We start from the raw sequence: 19,792 nt of genomic DNA on the forward strand, positions 1-19,792 counted from the left end.
CTGTACAATGCAGAGCGTACATGGATGTGTAAAGCTGTATTCCTGTACAATGCAGAGCGTACATGATGTGTAAAGCTGTATTCCTGTACAATGCAGAGTGTACATGATGTGTAAAGCTGTATTCCTGTACAATGCAGAGTGTACATGATGTGTAAAGCTGTATTCCTGTACAATGCAGAGCGTACATGATGTGTAAAGCTGTATTCCTGTACAATGCAGAGCGTACATGATGTGTAAAGCTGTATTCCTGTACAATGCAGAGTGTACATGATGTGTAAAGCTGTATTCATGTACAATGCAGAGCGTACATGATGTGTAAAGCTGTATTCATGTACAATGCAGAGCGTACATGATGTGTAAAGCTGTATTCATGTACAATGCAGAGCGTACATGATGTGTAAAGCTGTATTCCTGTACAATGCAGAGTGTACATGATGTGTAAAGCTGTATTCCTGTACAATGCAGAGCGTACATGATGTGTAAAGCTGTATTCCTGTACAATGCAGAGCGTACATGATGTGTAAAGCTGTATTCATGTACAATGCAGAGCGTACATGATGTGTAAAGCTGTATTCCTGTACAATGCAGAGTGTACATGATGTGTAAAGCTGTATTCCTGTACAATGCAGAGCGTACATGATGTGTAAAGCTGTATTCCTGTACAATGCAGAGTGTACATGATGTGTAAAGCTGTATTCCTGTCCGTACCTGCCGGGCGGAGCGGTGATAGTAGGTTACTGTGTCGTGTGGAGGCCGTCTGAGCGTGTGCGGGCAGGTCAGAGAATCATGGTTGACTTTTAGAAGCCGGCTGTCATTCAGTTAAATGATGGCAGTCTGGGAATTCCTTCCTGTTTCTGCTGTGTTCTCCTCTCTCTGGTTTAATACCCTCCGGGGCTCGATCGCTATTTTCACAGAAATGTTATCCTAAAATGTGGCTGTTGTTTCCACTCTGCCCCGGGCAGTGATGGGATGACATTGGGAGTATAACGAACTGGAGTATATTTCATAACTTCTTGTGAACTTGCCTAAACAAATACATTGGGAAAAAAAACACAGATAAATCACCGGACGTTCTTTTCTTATGCTCCTTTGATTATACAGTAGGTGCCCTGGTGTCACCTCACACAGGGCCTACTGTACATCATCATACTGTACTATATGAGAGAGAGAGAGATGAGATGAGATATACTTTATTAATCCCAGAGGGGAAATTGAAGTGTTACAACAGCATAAAGTGCATAGAAACTAAAAAGCTAAAAACTACTGGACAGACAGAAAAACACCGAACAGACACAAATGACATAATCACATAAGACCAGACAACCAAGGACCATATGCCATTTTCAGTTTAAAAGTCTGATGGCAGTTGGCATGAAAGAGAGTCTGTAGCGTTCCGTGCGCATCGGGGGGAGTGTGAGCCTAAAGAGAGTCTGTAGCGTTACGTGCGCATCGGGGGGAGTGTGAGCCTAAAGAGAGTCTGTAGCGTTCCGTGCGCATCGGGGGGAGTGTGAGCCTACGGCTGAAGGTGCTCGTCCTATCACGCAGCACCTCATTGAAGGGGTGGGAGGGATTTGCCCGCATGGAGTCCAGTTTAACCCCGATCCTCCTCTCCGCGACCGACTGCAGGCTCTCCATTCGGAGGCCAACAACAGAGCTGGCCTTCTTTATCATTTTATTGAGCCTGTTGAGCTCACCGGCCTTGATGCCCCCTCCCCAGCATACCACTGCATAGAAGAGCACGCTGGCCACAACAGACTGGTAGAACATCACCAGTAGCCTGCTACACACACCAAAGGACAGTCTGCTCTGTCCCTTCTTGTAGACAGCCTCTATATCATCATCATCATACTATAATGCTGACAATGTCTGTCTGAATGTGTGTCTGTCAGAAACACCGCCGTAGCTCCTCACCGCCTGCACCAATCACTCGCACTTGTCACACAGGTTTTAAAGGAGAATTCCGTACTAAAAGGCTTTCTTACCTTTCTTTGTAGTTGTTACGTCCCCACCAAAGAGGTCCAGGTGTTATTTTGTGCAAAAGCTCCTTATTGGCTATTTCCCCTACCATAAGCCCTCAATGAATTGCATTGAATGGAATGGGAATTGAATGCGGCTATGGGGTGTTGTGCTAATTCGCTTATTTCCATCGCTCAAAATTATAATTTATTTGTATATATCCTCTCTTCATAATGTAAATAATATCCCAAGCGGCACACTTTACTACTTATTTCGATGGAAATAAGCAAATTAGCATAACACCCCATAGCCCCATTCAATTCCCATTCAATTCAATGCAATTCATTGAGGGCTTATGGTCGGGAAAATAGCCAATAAGGAGCTTTTGCACAAAAAAAACACCTGGACCTCTTTGGTGGGGACGTAACAACTACAAAGAAAGGTAAGAAAGATAAGAAAGCATTCTAGCATGGAATTCTCCTTTAACAAAGCCCCTTTTTCCAATTTAACAAACTATAAATTAATAATGAATTGATTAGTATCGTCGGTATATACATATACGGTAGCTGAACAAATAGCTGATCTACAAGCTCACAGAGCAGGCTGAGAGAAAAACTATACAATAATGAAGAAAGGATTCTGGACTGTCTAAAGTCAAACAGAATCAACAATACCATGTATTCTAGTATTATCATCATGTTGGTTGATTTTCATCAATTATACATTAATTACAATATGACTATTAATTCCATTTCATCTGTAATGTTGGAAAGAATAAAAACCAATAGGCCTATTTCACAAAAATAATGATAACAAGACCCATGGTGCTAGGAAGGTGTATGAATAGAAGAGGACAATATTAACCATTATATATTTACACATCTGTGTCACCTTATAGCTTTTAACCTCTTCAACCATTATTAATTAATCTGTGTCACCTTATAGCTTTTAACCTCTTCAACCATTATTAATTAATCTGTGTCACCTTATAGCTTTTAACCTCTTCAACCATTATTCATTAATCTGTGTCACCTTATAGCTTTTAACCTCTTCAACCATTATTAATTAATCTGTGTCACCTTATAGCTTTTAACCTCTTTAACCATTATTAATTAATCTGTGTCACCTTATAGCTTTTAACCTCTTCAACCATTATTAATTTATCTGTGTCACCTTATAGCTTTTAACCTCTTCAACCATTATTAATTAATCTGTGTCACTTTATAGCTTTTAACCTCTTCAACCATTATTAATTAATCTGTCACCTTATAGCTTTTAACCTCTTCAACCATTATTAATTAATCTGTGTCACCTTATAGCTTTTAACCTCTTCAACCATTATTAATTAATCTGTGTCACCTTATAGCTTTTAACCTCTTTAACCATTATTAGTAATTAATCTGTGTCACTTTATAGCTTTTAACCTCTTTAAATTAGATATATTATTAACCCCTTTAAGCCCCTATTATACTTCATCATACGACGCATAGGAAAAGAATAGCTGATCTACAAGCTCACAGAGCAGGCTGAGAGAAAAAAACGATACAATAATGAAGAAACGATTCTGATCTGATGACACGAGAGACAAAACAACAGTGTGATCTAGTTGAGCTCACAGACACAACTCAGCAGTGGATCCAGATACAAGCCCAAGTCCAGCATGGAGGTTGTGTGTGAACGTGGTGTGGACGGTGTGGAGGAGAGTCATGGTGTCGTCAGACACGCTGTAGAAGGACAGAGTACCTGCGCTGTGGTCCAGGTACACTCCTACTCTGGAGGAGGACACACGGCATGGGATGGGAGTCTCAATGTCTCTGTGTCCGATAACATAACCTTCGCTGGTACGCCCTAGACACCATGATTTATCATTGAATCCAAATCTACATTCAGGACCAGACCCTGTTCTGCTGATATCTTTATATGAGACTGCTGCGTCATACCATCCACTGATCTCTACCTCCCAGTACCAGCGTCCACTCAGAGCCTCTCTACTCAGAACCTGCCTCACTCCAGTGAATCTCTCTGGGTGATCAGGATGAGATTGTGATTTGTCCATCATTGTCACTTTCCTGTTCCCTTCAGACAGAGACAGGCGTTGATGAGCTGTGTTTGGATCCAGTGTGATCGGACGTGAATACTGTAAGAACTCAGCTCTGGTCTTGGGTTCTGCTGGTGCTGACAGTGAAACCAGTGGCGGATTTACCAATCTGGGGGCGGGGGGGCGGAGGGTGGGCCGCAGGGGGAAGGCGGGCGGGGGGAGGATGGTCCGCGGGCGGACGGCGGGCGGGCGGCGGGGGCCCCCCGCCTCGGGGCTCTGCGCAACTGCGTGGTCTGCGTCGTGCAATAAACTGTCCCGGAGTGAAACATCCACTCTGTTCACTGCCTCCGAGACCTTTGTCCCTTCCTCTGTGATCGGACGTGAATACTGTAAGAACTCAGCTCTGGTCTTGGGTTCTGCTGGTGCTGACGGATTTTTATATCTGAGGCTGTTGGTGCGGAGGAGGGTGGTCCTCGGGCGGAAGCCGGGCGGGCGGCGGGGGCCCCCTGCCTTGGGGCTCTGCTCAACCGCGTGGTCTGCGTCGTGCAATAAACTGTCCCGGAGTGAAACATCCACTCTGTTCACTGCCTCTGAGACCTTTGTCCCTTCCTCTGTGAGAATGTCCTCCAGTCTGTCCCTCATCCTGGACACGGCCACAGTCACATCTTCAAAGTGTCTCAGAGGACGGACATGGCTGCTGACTGGGTGTGTAGAGTCACCGGTGGTGGAGAGGGAGGAGGTGTAACGCTGTAGGAAACGGATGTGATCCTCTGTGAGTGAGAGCTGCTCCAGCTCAGCATGTCTCCTCCTCAGTTCAGTGACCTCCTGCTCCGCACGCCTCCTCAGTTCTTCGGCACGACTCACTTGACGTTCCTGCTGGTCTCGGATCAGCTGCCTCACCTCAGATCGTCTTCTCTCCACGGAAGAGATGAGCTCAGTGAAGACGGTGTCGCTGTCCTCCACTGCTCTGTCGGCACCGTGGTTAATGGACTCCACCTCCTGGTGAAGCCCCTTCACGTCTTTCTCTCTCTCCTGGATTCTCTGCCGGATGTTCTGCTGACTCACATCGAGCTCTTTCTGTCTCTCGGCCCGTTCCGCTGCAGCTGAGATGGTATCGTGACCTTTGTGTTCGTCCATGGAGCACAGAGAGCAGATAAGCAGCCGATCGGTACGACAGAAAACCTTCTTCACTTCGTTGTGACGAGAGCAGATGTTCTCCTGAAGCTCTCCGGAGGCTTGGACCAGCTGGTGTCTCTTAAAGGCAGGAGACTGATAGTGAGGCTGGAGGTGAGCGTCACAGTAAGAGACCAGACACTGAAGACACGTCTTCACAGCTTTCAGTCTCCGCCCAGTGCAGAAGTCACAGGCCACGTCTCCAGGTCCAGCGTAGCAGTGATCAGGAGGAGCAGCTTGGAGTCCTGTTGATATAGATTGATACAGCATGTATTAATCAATATGATAAAATATATATATATATATTTCATTTGTCTATGTGCCTGTACCCTCAAATTAAAACAAACAACTACATTATTACTGTGTAGCCATCATAAAGCACAGAGCAACTGTGTCAAAAGTAATAAACACTATACTATAAATAAATAAAAATAGCAGAAGTAAATAGCAGATCTACAAGCTTACAACACCCTATTTTGTAATTTTTTTGGAAAGGAAAAAAATATTAAAAGTGATTAGATGTATCAGTGATTTATTTGTATATTTAATTTATTTGTCATATCTTGCTCTGTGCAATTTGTGATTACGAAGTCTAAAAGGCAAACAGAAATGCAAACTGCAATGTAAGTTCAATGAAAAAAACCACAATAATTAAATCCTTAATTATTACTGCAATTATTTGTGTGACAATTAACCAATTAACACACGTGGTGTGTTTATTGTTTAGTTCAATTAGTACACGTGGTGTGTTTATTGTTTAGTTCTAGGTAGAGTCCAGACCTTCTGGGACACAATGATAAATCACATGTCATTATCTCCTTGTTTTCTACTCCATATAGTTGACATGGCTGGCCTTGGGACTCCATATATGGACATGACACTTTAGCATACAGTCCTGATTGGCCAACGCTATTGGAGTTGAGCATGAGAGAGAGAGAGAGAGAGAGAGAGAGAGAGAGAGAGAGAGAGAGAGAGAGAGAGAGAGAGAGAGAGAGAGAGAGAGAGAGAGAGAGAGAGAGAGAGAGAGAGAGAGAGAGAGCGAGCAGAAAACAGCACTGGTCATATGACCCATGCAGCGCTCCAGACAAGCTGTAGATTTACTTAAGTTAATGTAGGGGCGGAGCCGCCATGGTTGCACGTTTCACTCTTTTACTCAGAGATCCGTTTGTCTACATTGTGTAATATTTTCAGGCAACGGACCTACACATGTCTGCTACCGTAAACCACTTCAAGTTTTTCAATTGATAAAACAGGTCGGGAGTTATTAAACTGAACGTGGACGCTGTTCCAGTGTTACATTTGCTGCGCATATCAGATTAATTGTAACGGCATGCGTGATGAATGTAACAACGCTAAAAAACACCATTCGACATATCGTTTTCAGCTTAAAGCAATTATATTTCATTGAAGCAACTCCTTAACATTGTTTTCATACCATGGATGTGATAAGAAAACATATACTCCAGGTGTAAAATGTTACGCATTTTGAGAAAAGTCTGTTTTGCGCCAATAATTCCCTGTGGGATGAAGGTAAACACTTCCTGGGCACGTAGAGTACGTTGCTGTACACATACTGACACGATGGCGTCATGATGGCGTTGACCAATCAAGAGATAACGTGCATGTTACAACCATGACGCGTTACAACTGTGCTCGGCTCTCCCCTACTTAGTTACTTTACACCGCTGTTTTTGTACGTACATTTTTGTCGACGTTTCATGTCTTTATCGGTTCAGTAAATGTATATCTGATCTGGGAGCTGTTTTTACAAGAGAACTTAAAGGTCTCACCTGTCTTCAGTCTCTCCACCACCTCGGCCAACATTATGTTTTTCTTCAGAACGGGTCTTGCGTTGAAGGTTTGTCTGCATTGTGGACAGCTGAACCTCCCACTCTGATCGTCCTGGTTCCAGTATCCCCCGATACACGTGCTGCAGTAGCTGTGTCCACAGGGAACAGTCACTGGATCATTCAGTAGATCCAAACAGATAGAACAGCATAACTCTTCATGATCCAGTTGAACTCCCTGCTGCGCCATTTTAGTACGACTGACTTGACTGACTGCCTGACAGACGAGTTTAGTTTGGTTGCATTTTCTCTGAAATCACGTGACATGGGAGGTTCATCCCGGTTGTGTGTGTGTGTGTGTGTGTGTGTGTGTGTGTGTGTGTGTGTGTGTGTGTGTGTGTGTGTGTGTGTGTGTGTGTGTGTGTGTGTGTGTGTGTGTGTGTGGTATGTGTGTGTGGTATGTGTGTGTGTGTGTGTGTGTTGGTTGATGTGGCCGATAACAAAGGGCTTGGCAGGAATCTGCTGCAGGCACTCTGCTGAGGTTCCAGGTTCCGCTTTGTTTCCTTGTGTACGGCACAAACACATGGTTCAACTTTATATTGAGCTTGTGTTCAGGTAGATTATTATAAACAATACTATTATATTATACTCTCAGGCCAGGTTCAAGGACATGAGCAGAACATCTAAGATCTAAAACACAAAGACTTTCAGAGAAAAGATTAGATTTAGAGTCCATAGATTTCTCTCTGTCTTCATATAGACCAGGGGTTTTCAACTGATTGTGAACCAGGGTCCACCACCCTGACTTAGAATCAACCTGGGGACCACTGTTGTGTTGGGTGGGGATATGGGCTATAAGATTAATGTGTGTGTATACTGTACATCCCACTGTTGCTCAACCAATGGTCCATTGACTACTAATCATTTCCTAATAATAATGACTCATCCAGACATTCCGGTGAACTTCCCCCTCTTGAGATTCTTACTCCATACAGTAGTCAGCAAAATGGGCAGAGGTATTGCAGTCACAAGAAAGTGTCAATATTATGTTCATTCTGACAGTTTGTAAATCATTAGTTTTGTGTCACTTGGATTATTGTTCAACTTTATATGGTCATCTACGTCTAAAATGGGCGGCTGTGGCTCAGGAGGTAGAGCAGGTCGTCCAATGATCCCTGGGTCGGCGGTTCGAATCCCGGCTCCTCCTCCTGTCTACATGTGGAAGTGTCCTTGGGCAAGACACTGAACCCTACATTGCCTCCAGTGAGTGGGTCGGTGTGAGCTCGCCACCGTCAGTGTGTGAATGTGGGAAGTGAGGACGCTGGCGTCGACTGTTCGCCGCTTCACCTCCCAATGTATGAATGAATGAACCGTTGTAAAGCACTTGGAAAAGCGCTATAAAAATGCAATTCATTATAATTCATTAAAATTAATCTAGGTAAATTACAGGTTGCACAAAATAGGGCAGCCAGACTTGTTCTGGGCTGTTCTATAAGAACTAGTATTGTAAATATGCAGTCCAGCCTCTCATGGCTCACTATTGAGCAAAGAATTTCCTCAAGTTTCTTTTGACCTCCAAACGTAAATGACTACAGTCTTATAGGTCACTGGGTCATTCAGTTCACTGCTTCTCAACTAGTGGGATGACAAAAACATTTGCCATGAGTGTGCATTTAACATGTGTGCATGTGCGTGCATCTGCGTTCGTGTGCGAGCGTGTGTGAGGGGTGGCCAACTTGACCTTGAATCATTAACAAAGTATCAATTTCACCAGGGCTAGTCTATGCAAATGCGAACACTATTGAAAGTTAAAAGCACACTGACTCAGTGAGAGAACGTATGTCCGAACAAATTGCTCTATCGCAAAAAGTAAAAGTCGAATGCAATTTTATTTTCCGCCGTGAGTGACCCGATACATTGAGGTACGCCGTGTGCGATCGTGGTATTGGTACGATAAAAAACGTGGTTATAAGAGCGAGTTAAGAAATTGTGTTTGTGATGAAAGATTGCTGACTCATTCAGGTAGTTAACATGGAGTTTATGACATTGGGTGAAAGAGGACGAGTGTGGCTACAAAATTACCGAAACACATGCGTGTAAAGTTAATATTTTGGCCGTGAGGACGATTTGTTTGGAGAATTTCGCTACAGTCTTCACATTGGCTTCTCACTCTGAGCCGGTCTCTCTCTGGGCGTGCGACACTCTGCATAGAGATTTTTGCTCAGACCACACACACTTTGAACTGCGATAGCGGTTTAAATTGTGTTTCTACGTAACAATATGCCAGAGTAATGTGGCTCCAAAGTAACGTGTCGTTTTCTGTTTTTACCCGCGTTTCCCCATTGACTTTGAATGGGGCATTTTTCACGTAGTTTATTGTGAATTACGTCGGCACGGTAACCCGAAACGGAAAGAAAAGCACAAGCACACCATTCCCGGCCGAGCCGGGCCATAGAGGTCAAAGTTTCGTGTCTTGATTATTATTTCGATTACGTATGTGTTGCGGATTTCAACCTGTGTTTCTGCCATTGCATGGCAGGCACCCAGAATTAAAAATGTGAAAACGCACCCAGTGCGCAGTACCCCCTCAGGCAGTGTTGATTTCGTTGACTGCGACGCGTTGTGAGCTTGTAGATCAGATATTTTCATCATTATGATGGCATCAAGGTCCACCAAAATACATTTCATTCGACTAGATTTAGTCAACTAAAATCCTATGATATTTAGTCGGCTAAAACTAGACTTAACACTAAGACTAAGTGTTATTATTGAGGGCCGCTAGCCCCAGTGTGTGTGTCACAACCTTTGTCCGGATCCGAGTGGAATAGTAAGAGAGTGGCGACGCGCTTTGATCTCGCCGCAAAGCTATATTGGAACTATTTGGAACTATAGGCTATAGTTCCAAACATTTGGAACTATCCCATTGAGATAGAATGCGCACTTGGGCATTCCATTGTTACAATGGGGGAGTCAGGCCCATCAGTCTTGAGTGTTTGTGTGTAAACAGTTCAAACCACAAACATTAAAAGCTGGACATAATAGGATGTGATTGGCCCGGAATGAGATGATGTATGATGAAACTTTATACATCCACGTATGATAACAGCATCCTAAGGTTAGCAAGGGATATCACCTCTAATACTAAGCATGTGTTGTATAGAATATAAGGAATATCACCTCTAATACTAAGCATGTGTTGTATGGAGAATATAAGGAATATCACCTCTAATACTAAGCATGTGTTGTATAGAATATAAGGAATATCACCTCTAATACTAAGCATGTGTTGTATAGAATATAAGGAATATCACCTCTAATACTAAGCATGTGTTGTATAGAATATAAGGAATATCACCTCTAATACTAAGCATGTGTTGTATAGAATATAAGGAATATCACCTCTAATACTAAGCATGTGTTGTATATGGAGAATATAGGTTGCTACCTTCAGGAAGGAGATATGGTGTTCCAGCATACAATAAGGTCAGACTAAAGAGGTCCTTTGTCTACCAGTCGACCTTGAGGCTTAATCAGGAGTTGTAGTAGCCACGGGGTAATCTAAGCGGTGGATATTCCGCTTGTCTTCATGTCTTTATGTATGCAAATTATCTTGTTCTTTGGGTTATGTCAAATGTGTGTTCTGCATACTTGGCTGGCGTGTCGCAAGACAAATTTCAGTGTGAACTGACAATAAAGTACTATATCATATCATATCGTATGATAAGATGGCGACCCCTCCTCACTTCACACGGGTGTGATTCTTTCCCGTCCTCTTCAGTCGAGGGTCTCCGCGAGGAGGAGCTGATTCGCAGCGGGAGCCGCGAGCATCGCAACAAGAAGGTGTTGCCGGGCGGATCGTCCTCGTCCTCAGGGTCAGGAGACATGGACGACGTCACCGAAGCTCTGCTGGGCATTCCTACTGTGCTCTACCAGGACCCCACCCCCACCATGACCCCCACCGTGACCCCTACAACCACTACACCTACTACTACTGCTGCTGCTGCTACAGGTAGGGAACAGCCACTACAACAACCACTACACCTACTACTACTGCTGCTGCTGCTACAGGTAGGGAACAGCCAACCACTACACCTACTACTACTGCTGCTGCTGCTACAGGTAGGGAACAGCCAACCACTACACCTACTACTACTGCTGCTGCTGCTACAGGTAGGGAACAGCCAACCACTACACCTACTACTACTGCTGCTGCTGCTACAGGTAGGGAACAGCCAACCACTACACCTACTACTACTGCTGCTGCTGCTACAGGTAGGGAACAGCCAACCACTACACCTACTACTACTGCTGCTGCTGCTACAGGTAGGGAACAGCCAACCACTACACCTACTACTACTGCTGCTGCTGCTACAGGTAGGGAACAGCCAACCACTACACCTACTACTACTGCTGCTGCTGCTACAGGTAGGGAACAGCCAACCACTACACCTACTACTACTGCTGCTGCTGCTACAGGTAGGGAACAGCCAACCACTACACCTACTACTACTGCTGCTGCTGCTACAGGTAGGGAACAGCCAACCACTACACCTACTACTACTGCTGCTGCTGCTACAGGTAGGGAACAGCCAACCACTACACCTACTACTACTGCTGCTGCTGCTACAGGTAGGGAACAGCCAACCACTACACCTACTACTACTGCTGCTGCTGCTACAGGTAGGGAACAGCCAACCACTACACCTACTACTACTGCTGCTGCTGCTACAGGTAGGGAACAGCCAACCACTACACCTACTACTACTGCTGCTGCTGCTACAGGTAGGGAACAGCCAACCACTACACCTACTACTACTGCTGCTGCTGCTGCTACAGGTAGGGAACAGCCAACCACTACACCTACTACTACTGCTGCTGCTGCTACAGGTAGGGAACAGCCAACCACTACACCTACTACTACTGCTGCTGCTGCTGCTACAGGTAGGGAACAGCCAACCACTACACCTACTACTACTGCTGCTGCTGCTACAGGTAGGGAACAGCCAACCACTACACCTACTACTACTGCTGCTGCTGCTGCTACAGGTAGGGAACAGCCAACCACTACACCTACTACTACTGCTGCTGCTGCTGCTACAGGTAGGGAACAGCCAACCACTACACCTACTACTACTACTGCTGCTGCTGCTACAGGTAGGGAACAGCCAACCACTACACCTACTACTACTGCTGCTGCTGCTACAGGTAGGGAACAGCCAACTCTGACCTTTAACACACATGCAGTAATCCTGGTCTCTATACTGCCTCCCCCTGGCCAGCCGGGGCTCCTGATGGAGGGGGAAAGGAACTGGTCTCTATACTGCCTCCCCCTGGCCAGCCGGGGCGCCTGATGGAGGGGAAAGGAACTGGTCTCTATACTGCCTCCCTCTGGCCAGCCGGGGCGCCTGATGGAGGGGAGAGGAACTGGTCTCTATACTGCCTCCCCCTGGCCAGCCGGGGCGCCTGATGGAGGGGAGAGGAACTGGTCTCTATACTGCCTCCCCCTGGCCAGCCGGGGCGCCTGATGGAGGGGAGAGGAACTGGTCTCTATACTGCCTCCCCCTGGCCAGCCGGGGCGCCTGATGGAGGGGAGAGGAACTGGTCTCTATACTGCCTCCCCCTGGCCAGCCGGGGCGCCTGATGGAGGGGAGAGGAACTGGTCTCTATACTGCCTCCCCCTGGCCAGCCGGGGCGCCTGATGGAGGGGAAAGGAACTGGTTGGAAGAACGTGTTCCTTCCACGCGCTACGTCCAACCAGGGAAACTCCCCCCCCTGTCAGGTGTAAAGGAGCAACCTGGACACTCAGGCATGAAGGAAGCATGAGTTCAAGTCCGTTGCTCTCCCCTTGTCCCCCATATAGACCGATTCCGTAGCGGTCTCATGGTCGCAGCTTACGTATTTCCTGTAGGCGGACTCGACATAGCTGCGGGGTTTAAACCCTCACCAGGCGCACCTCTTCTACTACAGTGAACGGCAGAGTTACTGATGTTTAGTCTGCCTCAAACGTTACTCTTTTACCTCCTTTTTACTAACACTAACATTACAAAGATGCCCAGAACATCGTGATGAACCTGTTTAGTTTATGGCTGCTCCAACAGTATAGTCGCAACATAAAAAAGAAAAAGAAAACGGAATGTCAAAATATCCACCGCGGTGGCTGAGACCAGAGCCATTTAGTAATGGTTGAGACGAAGCAGTGAAAGGTCCTGAAAGATACATAACGTCAGTCTTACCCAATACCCAATCTTTCTGTTTTATGAACACAAGGCTGCTGTAATTTATACCTCATACTTTAAATGCTTAGTATGAGGTATAAATCTTTTTTATGTTGCGACTACTGTTGGAGCAGTCATAAACTAAACAGGTTCATCACGATGTTCTGGGCATATTTGTAATGTTAGTGTTAGTAAAAAGGAGGTAAAAGAGTAACGTTTGAGGCAGACTAAACATCAGTCACTCTGCCGTTCACTGTAGTAGAAGAGGTGCGCCTGGTGAGGGTTTAAACCCCGCAGCTATGTCGAGTCCGCCTACAGGAAATACGTAAGATGCGACCATGAAACCGCTACGGAATCGGTCTATATGGGGACTAGGTTGGTGGAGGGTGTGTAGAGCCCAGGATCACATTAGATGATTGACACAGGGGTGGAAAAGGGGTTACAAAATCGTGGGATGAAGCGATACGAGCTTGTAGGTCTGCTATTTTTTTTTTAATCGAAGAACGACTGACATTTTTTAGAATCTGATCTCAGGTCAGAATGGGTTCATCAGACCAGTGTGTGTCCAGTGGAAACCTCGTATGAATCTGATCTCAGGTCAGAATGGGTTAAGCACTTTCAACCGTTATTTTAAACTTAAAAAAAATAGCAGATCTACAAGCTCATAGCTCAAAGCACCACTTTTTTTAGAAAAATCGTGAAAATTGTGGTCAAATCTTTGGATATTAGCTTCTGGGGGGGGGGGGGGGTTGGTCCCTGGAACAACATATTCTCAGATGGGGGTCCGCGGCCAAATACAGATAATGCTGTGGGTCCTTGACGTGAAATAGTTTGAGAACCACTGACATAGAAACATGAGGGTTTTTCAGCAAACTTTCATGATTTAGAAAGACCATTTGTAGGATTAACAGCTGTTTTCCATCATTTTATTTTCTCCATTTAGTCGTTGCCAACTTCCCACTCACTCCCCAATCTGCAACGGTCGTTTGACATTTCAGCTGCTGAACTGAATGTGTCTTGAGAGGTTACCCACCCGTTGACGCTGCCAACGTCCTCTGATCTGAGGAGGGTGTAGACATTCCTCCAACGTCCTCTGATCTGAGGAGGGTGTAGACATTCCTCCTCCTCGACTAATATTTCAAATACAGTATGCACCAGCAGTGCTTTTCCTCTGCTTAGGTACTCTATTAGTTACAGCTTTTCCATCCGCAGGCGCTACCTTTTAAAACGTTTTCAACCTTTCTGTAATGAAGTATCTTTTATCTGCGTCGGTGTGCAGGCGCTACCTTTTTAAACATAAGCCTGTGGTGGATAGACACACACTGAACAGTTATTAATGACATTTATAATTCACTGCGTTCTTGCCCATGTTTTATATGGTTGTTCCTCTCACCTTAATGTAAGGCATAGTGTGTTTACCTTAAGAGTAAAGAAACACATCTCCGAGGTGTTGACGTAGTTACCAGGTTGACGTGTTTATCTATGCGACAAGTTTGTTGTCCTCTCTCTCTTTTTTTCCTGAAATAAACGGAGTGCCACCATCGTTGGCTTTTCCTCTCTGCCTACACCGGCACTCCTACAAGCCTCCTCAGTGCAGCACGGTACCCACCAGTCCATTCCTTTAAACAGAAGCCTCCTCAGAGCAGCACGGTACCCACCAGTCCATTCCTTTAAACAGAAGCCTCCTCAGTGCAGCACGGTACCCACCAGTCCATTCCTTTAAACAGAAGCCTCCTCAGAGCAGCACGGTACCCACCAGTCCATTCCTTTAAACAGAAGCCTCCTCAGAGCAGCACGGTACCCACCAGTCCATTCCTTTAAACAGAAGCCTCCTCAGAGCAGCACGGTACCCACCAGTCCATTCCTTTAAACAGAAGCCTCCTCAGAGCAGCACGGTACCCACCAGTCCATTCCTTTAAACAGAAGCCTCCTCAGTGCAGCACGGTACCCACCAGTCCATTCCTTTAAACAGAAGCCTCCTCAGAGCAGCACGGTACCCACCAGTCCATTCCTTTAAACAGAAGCCTCCTCAGAGCAGCACGGTACCCACCAGTCCATTCCTTTAAACAGAAGCCTCCTCAGAGCAGCACGGTACCCACCAGTCCATTCCTTTAAACAGAAGCCTCCTCAGAGCAGCACGGTACCCACCAGTCCATTCCTTTAAACAGAAGCCTCCACAGTGCAGCACGGTACCCACCAGTCCATTCCTTTAAACAGAAGCCTCCACAGTGCAGCACGGTACCCACCAGTCCATTCCTTTAACCCATTCTGACCTGAGATCAGATTAATACGAGGTTTCCGCCGGACACACACTGGTCTGATTAACCCATTCTGACCTGAGATCAGATTCTAAAAAATGTCAGTCGTTCTTCGATTTTTCCAAAAATAGCAGACCTACAAGCTCGTATCGCGCCACTCGGTGGCGCGATACGAGCTTGTAGGTCTGCTATTTTTAAATAGCTAAAGCACAACATGATGCTGACACCAAAATGGGTGCCCGTTCAGAATGGGTTAAACAGAAGCCTCCTCAGTGCAGCACGGTACCCACCAGTCCATTCCTTTAAACAGAAGCCTCCTCAGAGCAGCACGGTACCCACCAGTCCATTCCTTTAAACAGAAGCCTCCTCAGTGCAGCATGGTACCCACCAGTCCATTCCTTTAAACAGAAGCCTCCTCAGTGCAGCACGGTACCCACCAGTCCATTCCTTTAAACAGAAGCCTCCTCAGTGCAGCATGGTACCCACCAGTCCATTCCTTTAAACAGAAGCCTCCTCAGAGCAGCACGGTACCCACCAGTCCATTCCTTTAAACAGAAGCCTCCTCAGTGCAGCACGGTACCCACCAGTCCATTCCTTTAAACAGAAGCCTCCTCAGTGCAGCACGGTACCCACCAGTCCATTCCTTTAAACAGAAGCCTCCTCAGTGCAGCACGGTACCCACCAGTCCATTCCTTTAAACAGAAGCCTCCTCAGAGCAGCACGGTACCCACCAGTCCATTCCTTTAAACAGAAGCCTCCTCAGTGCAGCACGGTACCCACCAGTCCATTCCTTTAAACAGAAGCCTCCTCAGTGCAGCACGGTACCCACCAGTCCATTCCTTTAAACAGAAGCCTCCTCAGTGCAGCATGGTACCCACCAGTCCATTCCTTTAAACAGAAGCCTCCTCAGAGCAGCATGGTACCCACCAGTCCATTCCTTTAAACAGAAGCCTCCTCAGTGCAGCACGGTACCCACCAGTCCATTCCTTTAAACAGAAGCCTCCTCAGAGCAGCACGGTACCCACCAGTCCATTCCTTTAAACAGAAGCCTCCTCAGTGCAGCATGGTACCCACCAGTCCATTCCTTTAAACAGAAGCCTCCTCAGTGCAGCACGGTACCCACCAGTCCATTCCTTTAAACAGAAGCCTCCTCAGTGCAGCATGGTACCCACCAGTCCATTCCTTTAAACAGAAGCCTCCTCAGAGCAGCATGGTACCTAGGGTTGGGATTCGGAACCGGGTCCATTTCAGACCCGGTTCCGACATTGCGGATCCGGAGCCGGTTCCATCGTTTTTTTATTAACGGTTCCCCAAACGGATCTCATCAGTTGTCATTTAGCTCCGCTGTGTCTGTGCCTGCATGCAAGCAGAGCCTGGGGTGACGTCACCCCACCTACATGAGGGAGTGGGGTCGGGGAGGATACGCCCACTGTTCTGTGCATTCAGCGACCGCTGTGGAGCGAGTGGGACAGTATGTCGCCAAAGTGTGGTTAACAGAGAGGGAAATGACTGAGGCTGAGCAGTGAGCATGCAAAGTGCAATAAATGCGAGAGTTGCTAGCAAAGGTTGTTGCAACTTGTACCACATGAACATAGAGGAAACATCTCAAAATCAATATGCCTACACATGGCGTTTGAGAGCCATGCGGAAAGCCGTGCCTGCTCTCCCCGCAGCTTCACCACAGCCAGCGGGGGACGATCTGATGCAAGGCTGGTTTACTTTCCCCAGGCTAGTAACGTAATGGAAAATAAAAACTACTAACGTGCTTTTAATTTGGCTCTAAATTAATTGCGTGGCTGTTGAGAGCCCAGCGTTTAGGTGCATATACCGCCATAGATTGATTACTTTATAAACAATTTGCAGAACAAAAGCACAGGAACGTAGCCTACAGTTCAATACAAGGTCTGCTATAATCCAAGAAAGCACTATGGCTTGTTTCCATTAGGGTAAGGGGTCCTTCATATTAAATTAATTTGAACATTAAAGACAACATTTGTCACTACAACAATATCATTATTGTGTACTGTATATTTAATATACAGTACAAATTGCAATATACAGTACAAATTGCAACAATGATATTGTTGTGGTGCCTATAGCTGCTGCTGGTGGTGGTGAAGTTTAAATAATAGTGCCACCTCATAATTGTAAAGTGCATTTTCAATAATTTAATTAATTAATTTGTGTTTATTATGTACTTGGTTAGGTTAGTTATAATATAAGCATAATCTATGGCAGAAAAAAGGGGGAAAAAATAATATTAGGATCCGTTAAGGGAACCGTTAGGAACCGGAACCGTTAAGAGGGATCCGGGAAGGATCCGGAACCGTTAAAATCCGAACGAATCCCAACCCTGGTACCCACCAGTCCATTCCTGTCGTTTCCTTTGAAGACACCTTTTTCCTTTTGTCACAAAGGAGGCAGCATACCAGTCATGGCATAATTGTATACGTGCAGTTTGAGCTCACGTGTGTGTGTGTGTGTGTGTGTGTGTGTGTGGGTAATGCACCTATACACAAATTTAACAACTCAACTCGCTCCAACACATCCCCATGGTGGGCTAAAGATGGTATTTCTGTGTGTTATCTGTCATTATCACCTTGTATGTGGATGACGGCGCACACACACACACGCACGCACGCACGCACACACACACGCACACGCGCACACGCACACGCACACACACACACACACACACACACACACAGGGTGTAACGATACATTTTAACAGCGATATGCGGTTGACGATACACGGACGCTATTGGTTCATTATGGTGATACGACACGATTCAATGATTTGAAATCGATACAGTAACTATTTAGATCGATACAGTAACTATTTAGATCGATACAGTAACTATTTAGATCGATACAGTAACTATTTAGCAAAGAAATTATCTGTTTGAAACCTTGTGATTCCCAGACTCTCTAGTACCCACCCTTGGTGATTTTGACAGCAAATTTTGATCATAGTCTCTTGTATAGTTTTCATTTAGTTTTTGCATATTTTAGTCACCTGGAATGTCTTAGTGTTAGTCTAGTCTTAGTCGACTAAATCTACAGTTCATTTAGTCGACTAAAATGTATTTTGGTGGACCTTGATGCCGTCGTAATGGCTGATTTTACACTTGCTGGAAATAGCCGAACTACAAGCTCACAACGCGTCACAGCGCGACGCGTTGTGAGCTTGTAGATCGGCTATTTTCAGCATGCAACCACGTGTAAAATAACCTTTACTGGATCACTAGTCACCTTCTAACATTTTAGTCAAGTTTTTATTTGACGATGAAATTGTCAGTCTTAGTTTTAGTCATCATAGCTTAGTTTTTAGTTTAAATAATAAAATAATTTAGTTTCCATTTACTTTTCGTCAGTGAAAACAGGCAGTAGTTTTAGTCGACTAAATCAACACTGTCTCTGTTTTGCAGAACCCGCCGCGCCGCCGACCGTGTCCGGCGTGGTGCCGGACGGCCCCACGGAGAAGAAGGACAAGAGGAAGAGGAAGAAGGAGAAGGACATGAGAGGACGCAGCCAGGACGAACAGAGAACCACGCAGGACAAGCCCAGGAAGACACCGGCCACTCAGCCTGTCACAGGTAACCAAGCCCAGGAAGACACCGGCCACTCAGCCTGTCACAGGTAACCATGGGGGAAAGTAACTAAGTATACTTAAGCAATATTACACGAGAGGGTGTTGTTTAACGTGATTATTGCCACGACAGTGATGCGGTCAGGAACGAGACAAAGTCGAGTTCCGCAAGCATCACTGAGTGTAATGTTGCAATTCTACAACAGTTATACCCTTAAAACTAAGAAAATCGCTGAAAGAATATATTTTTTTAATGACAGATGTAGTCACTATACGACCACAAATGTCCAAAGAAACTAGCTAGCCTAGCCACCGAGTTTGCTAGCGCTCTGGGAGAACAGAGCAGCTGAATTCTTTTGTTTTGATTAGGTGGTGAACAGTGCTGGTTTGATCCACGGCTAGAAACCGTTTCAACCAATCAGATTGCTTCCTCTTAACGACCTGTTGTAGAATTTAATTTACAAGTACTGTACTTATAAGTACAATTTTACAACTTTACAAACACGATGCAAAGCGCAGAAAACATGAGGTCCAAAAGTCAAACCTCAGAGGAGCACTGCAGGGAACCAGGAACACACAGGACAGCTCAGGGGAAAAAAACACATATGTACTGACAGAGAGTGTAAGTTATACAGGGAAGAGGTTAATGGCAAAGTGTTCACAGGTTTGTAATGAGAAGCACTGCTGGGCTGATGAGGGAGTGTGAGCAGGTGTGCGGCATTAAGGACTGAGTGTAGGAATGGAGAGTGGGAGTGGCTGACGGGGAGACATGGTCT

At 45.7% G+C, this 19,792-nt stretch overlaps 2 protein-coding genes across 3 annotated transcripts in view; one reads left to right on the top strand and one right to left on the bottom strand.

Annotated features, from left to right (window-relative positions):
• LOC310862323 (collagen alpha-1(XX) chain-like) overlaps positions 1 to 19,792 on the top strand; it is a 127,194-nt gene that overhangs the window by 37,855 nt on the left and 69,547 nt on the right. For both annotated transcript variants that reach the window (XM_083770173.1, XM_083770172.1), the window contains exons 5-6: positions 10,733 to 10,963; positions 18,856 to 19,023. In XM_083770173.1, coding sequence (XP_083626299.1) covers positions 10,733 to 10,963; positions 18,856 to 19,023 — 399 coding nt within the window. The remainder of the gene's footprint in view (positions 1 to 10,732; positions 10,964 to 18,855; positions 19,024 to 19,792) is intronic.
• Positions 3,569 to 7,204, bottom strand: LOC310861304 (E3 ubiquitin/ISG15 ligase TRIM25-like; the record flags this gene model as incomplete). Its single annotated transcript, XM_083768708.1, has 2 exons — positions 3,569 to 5,412; positions 6,958 to 7,204. 2 exons carry the CDS (start codon positions 7,202 to 7,204, stop codon positions 3,569 to 3,571), a joined length of 2,091 nt encoding a protein of 696 aa, XP_083624834.1.

The sequence above is a fragment of the Protomyctophum parallelum genome (genome assembly GCF_964188405.1).
Source record: "Protomyctophum parallelum genome assembly, chromosome: 7".
Classification (NCBI taxonomy): domain Eukaryota; kingdom Metazoa; phylum Chordata; class Actinopteri; order Myctophiformes; family Myctophidae; genus Protomyctophum; species Protomyctophum parallelum.